This window comes from Miscanthus floridulus, chromosome 7, assembly GCF_019320115.1.
Source record: "Miscanthus floridulus cultivar M001 chromosome 7, ASM1932011v1, whole genome shotgun sequence".
Lineage (NCBI taxonomy): Eukaryota > Viridiplantae > Streptophyta > Magnoliopsida > Poales > Poaceae > Miscanthus > Miscanthus floridulus.
This window is the reverse complement of record NC_089586.1, coordinates 50667786-50671139: the sequence shown is the minus strand read 5'-3', so window position 1 is coordinate 50671139 and position 3354 is coordinate 50667786. Positions and strand designations below refer to the sequence as shown.

At 46.5% G+C, this 3354-nt stretch overlaps 1 protein-coding gene across 1 annotated transcript; it reads left to right on the top strand.

The window, feature by feature from the left end:
• The first annotated feature begins 367 nt into the window (after positions 1–367).
• LOC136463213 (late embryogenesis abundant protein At1g64065-like) lies at positions 368–1303 on the top strand. Its single transcript, XM_066462231.1, has one exon. The coding sequence runs from the start codon at positions 373–375 to the stop codon at positions 1033–1035; it is 663 nt and encodes a 220-aa protein (XP_066318328.1). The 5' UTR covers positions 368–372; the 3' UTR covers positions 1036–1303.
• The last annotated feature ends 2051 nt before the right edge of the window (positions 1304–3354 follow it).

The following is a 3354-nucleotide window of genomic DNA, read 5'->3' as shown; positions in this document are numbered from 1 at the left end:
AAAAACATTACTCTAATGTTACTCATTGACATCCCAAAATACAATTTTTTGGTGTGTGTTATTAGTGACGATGAAAGAAGTACTATAATATGCAAGGAACAGTGAAAATATGATATTATAGTTTAGGGTGGTTTATAAGAACATATTAAATTTTGGCTAAAATATATGTTAGGAAGCATAAATGATTTAGGTGAAGATAAAGGAAAAAAGAGTGACACTGAAGCTTTCACTATTCTCCTGGGCGAAATTGAAACATCCAATCACCATTAACCTCCGTGATCACCCACTCACTACTTACCACAGGTCTCCACTACTTCACTAGCACGTACCGTTGTCCTACCTCTCTTCCAACCAACCAGCACTTGGCCACCGATGATCCGATCCACTGGCGGTGATGCCATGGGCAGCAACGCCGACGTGGTCAGAACCCCGTTTCTGCGCCTCCGCTGCGTGCTCATCTCATGCGGCATTATCAGCATCCTCATCGCCGCTGCTTTGCTGGCCGTGACGCTGACCGTCTACCGCGTCCGCGAGCCCGTGATGACGATGAACGCCATCTCTCTCAACGACCCCGCCGCCGCCGGCGCCGCCGCCGCGTCGTCGTCTTCGGCCTCGTCGACGACGCCAGCGCCACTCCTGACCCTGACGGTGGTGGCGGACGTGTCGGTGAAGAACCCGAACGCGGCGTCGCTGCGGTACGGCGCGACGGAGACGTCGGTGTACTACCGCGCGCGCCAGGTTGGGGAGGCCCTGGGCCCTCCCGGCACGGCCCCGGCGCGGCGCACCGTGCGGCTGAACGTGACGGTGGACGTCGCCGTGGGCGCGCTCCTGGGGGACCCGGCGTTCCTGGAGGACGTCGTGGCGGCGGGCGCCGTCGCGGTGGCCACTGCCACGCGCGTGCGCGGCCGCGTCGCCGTGCTGGGCGGATTGGTGCACCGCCGCGTGGTGCTGGAGATGAACTGCACCGCCACAGTCGCCGTCGCCGACATGTCCATCAGCGATCAGAGGTGCCTGCAGCACGTCTGGTTGCGGTAAATAATAAGCTCAGTGCGCTGGTGGATCAACGAACGAAGAACAGGTAGTTTAGCCCAGCCACATGTATGCATCGTCGTAAGATTACTGATGTCAATAATGTGTACGATATTAATGTCAGCTTGTACTAATGTTCATATATCCGTCAGCATTGCCTATATGCTCTTTGAAAGAGGGAAATTCAACACTGATGCAGTAGTTTTACAGACTGACTGACCCAACATGGATCAGGGTCAGAGCTGTTATTCTCGACGTGCTAATTTTCAGCGCATTTGGAAAGTTCTACGAAATGACGAGTAGATAACTTGGAAACGTTTGAAATTCTGAGATGTTCGTAAATTTCAGAAGAGGATCTGGAATTTATTTATTTTTGGTTATTTGAATGCTAAAAAACGCTACAATATGTGGAACATGAAAATATTTGAATATATATGGCGTGCTTAAAAAACTTTTAGGAGGGGCAAGATCTGGAATGAGCATTCATGATTTGTTCAAAAAAAAAATATCAGCAAGGTAACTGGAAGCCATGAACATGATTGGGGTGACCAGGAATTGAGAAATTAACAAGTGTGTGCGTCACTTAAAACCTAAGGCTCAAAGCCACTTATAAGAATCTACATAAGTTTCTAATTGTACATCTGGTTTTTCTAAATGTGTTATCTCTAACGCAAACATAGTTTTGCACTCTATGTTCCAATCCTATCAACTTACCTAGCAAGCTAGACTAGGAAGATAAGACACACGTCAAGGAATTATACAATAAATGCGGGAACACAAATGAGTTAGTTAATGCTAACTCCCGCACGACGATCTTTTTTTACTGAGTATCGGAAACTTGATGCTTTCCGCTAGAGCTATCTGGAGCCCGTCGCAAGGGCTAAACTCCTAGTCAGATAACTTAGTGGATAGCCCACGAGCCTTGTCCACGCACAAGTGATTCTCTCCGTGTGGTCTCTCCCGGACCACCCCCATCATCTTCACAATGGAGAGCTTTGGCCAAAACGCCGAGGGCTTCTTATCTCTCATACACTAACAACGACCTTACCATAAACTTGGTTGGTGTGATCTCTCAAAATTACAAGCCCCGCTTGCTTAAATTTAGTATGCACAATCAACAATAGCAAGGGCATATGCAAAACTCACTAAACACTAGGCCTAACCCTAGAGCCAGCGCTATATGTGGTCAAAGTTAGCCTAAGCATTATCCCTACTGCCATTGCTAATTTCCCTAATCTTCTGGGTCTCGCCTCAACTATACCTTCAGCCAGCTCTAACACAGTCCAAATGGGTCAAGTATGTGGGTATATATAGCCCTGAACGAACCAACTAGCCATTAAAAGCAAAGGTTGCCTTAGCAGCGAGCACTAGAAGTTCTAATGGTCACACCGGACAAATCCGGTCCCTTGCCATGTGTACTAATTACTGTTGTCTGTCTTCTTTTCTCTGGTGGTTTATCTGGTGCCTACACCAAAGAATTCTAGTGCATTCTCCATCCCTCTTTTTTCTTCACTGAATAGCACCCATAATTTCAGTGCCTTTTTTTGGTGATCACCAGAGAGCTCCAGTGCTCTCTTTATCCTCCATTGCACTTATGAACCTTCCTGTACTCAAACCTCGATGTTGCATCGAAAGTGCGTTGTGCACTTCATCTTCTGGCCTCGCACTAGGCCTCATTAGAAAGCTCAAGTGTCAGTGACCAGAAAGCTCTAGTGCCACCAAAATGCTCGGGTGCTCTCTGAATGTCATTTCTTTGCATCCTTTTTGTTTGGGCTTCTTCTTCTTGATGCCTTGAGCTTCTTGCTAATGTTTTAGGGTTTTCATTGCCCCGTTTTCATCTTCTTCCACGATCATCACCTTATCCTAGCTCAAGTGATCCATCATTGCATGGTTGCATCTTTATGGACTAATGTACCTTGTGTACTAGCAGTACAAATGGTTATATTGTCAATCAACCACCAAAAACCTTGCTAGGGTCCATATTTCTTACAATCTCTCCCTTTTTGGTGATTAATGGCAACACAACCAAAGCAACTAGTAAAAGATACCAAATTGGAATGAACCTACTTGCTTGGATGCAGTGCAAACGCAAGATCATATGCTAATTGAAATATGCAAGATACCAAATGAAAAATGTGATCTCATACAAGGGGAACCGATGGACACATAATATATCAAAAGTTTATATGTTTTTAGTGATTCCATCATAATATTGGCTGCCAAACATGTTCCTCCACTAGGCCACTACCATGAAAGCAGTTAGATTTGAGGTACAATCATAGGACTTGGCATTGAGTTGCAGAGGCAGAGGCAGAAGCAGAAAGG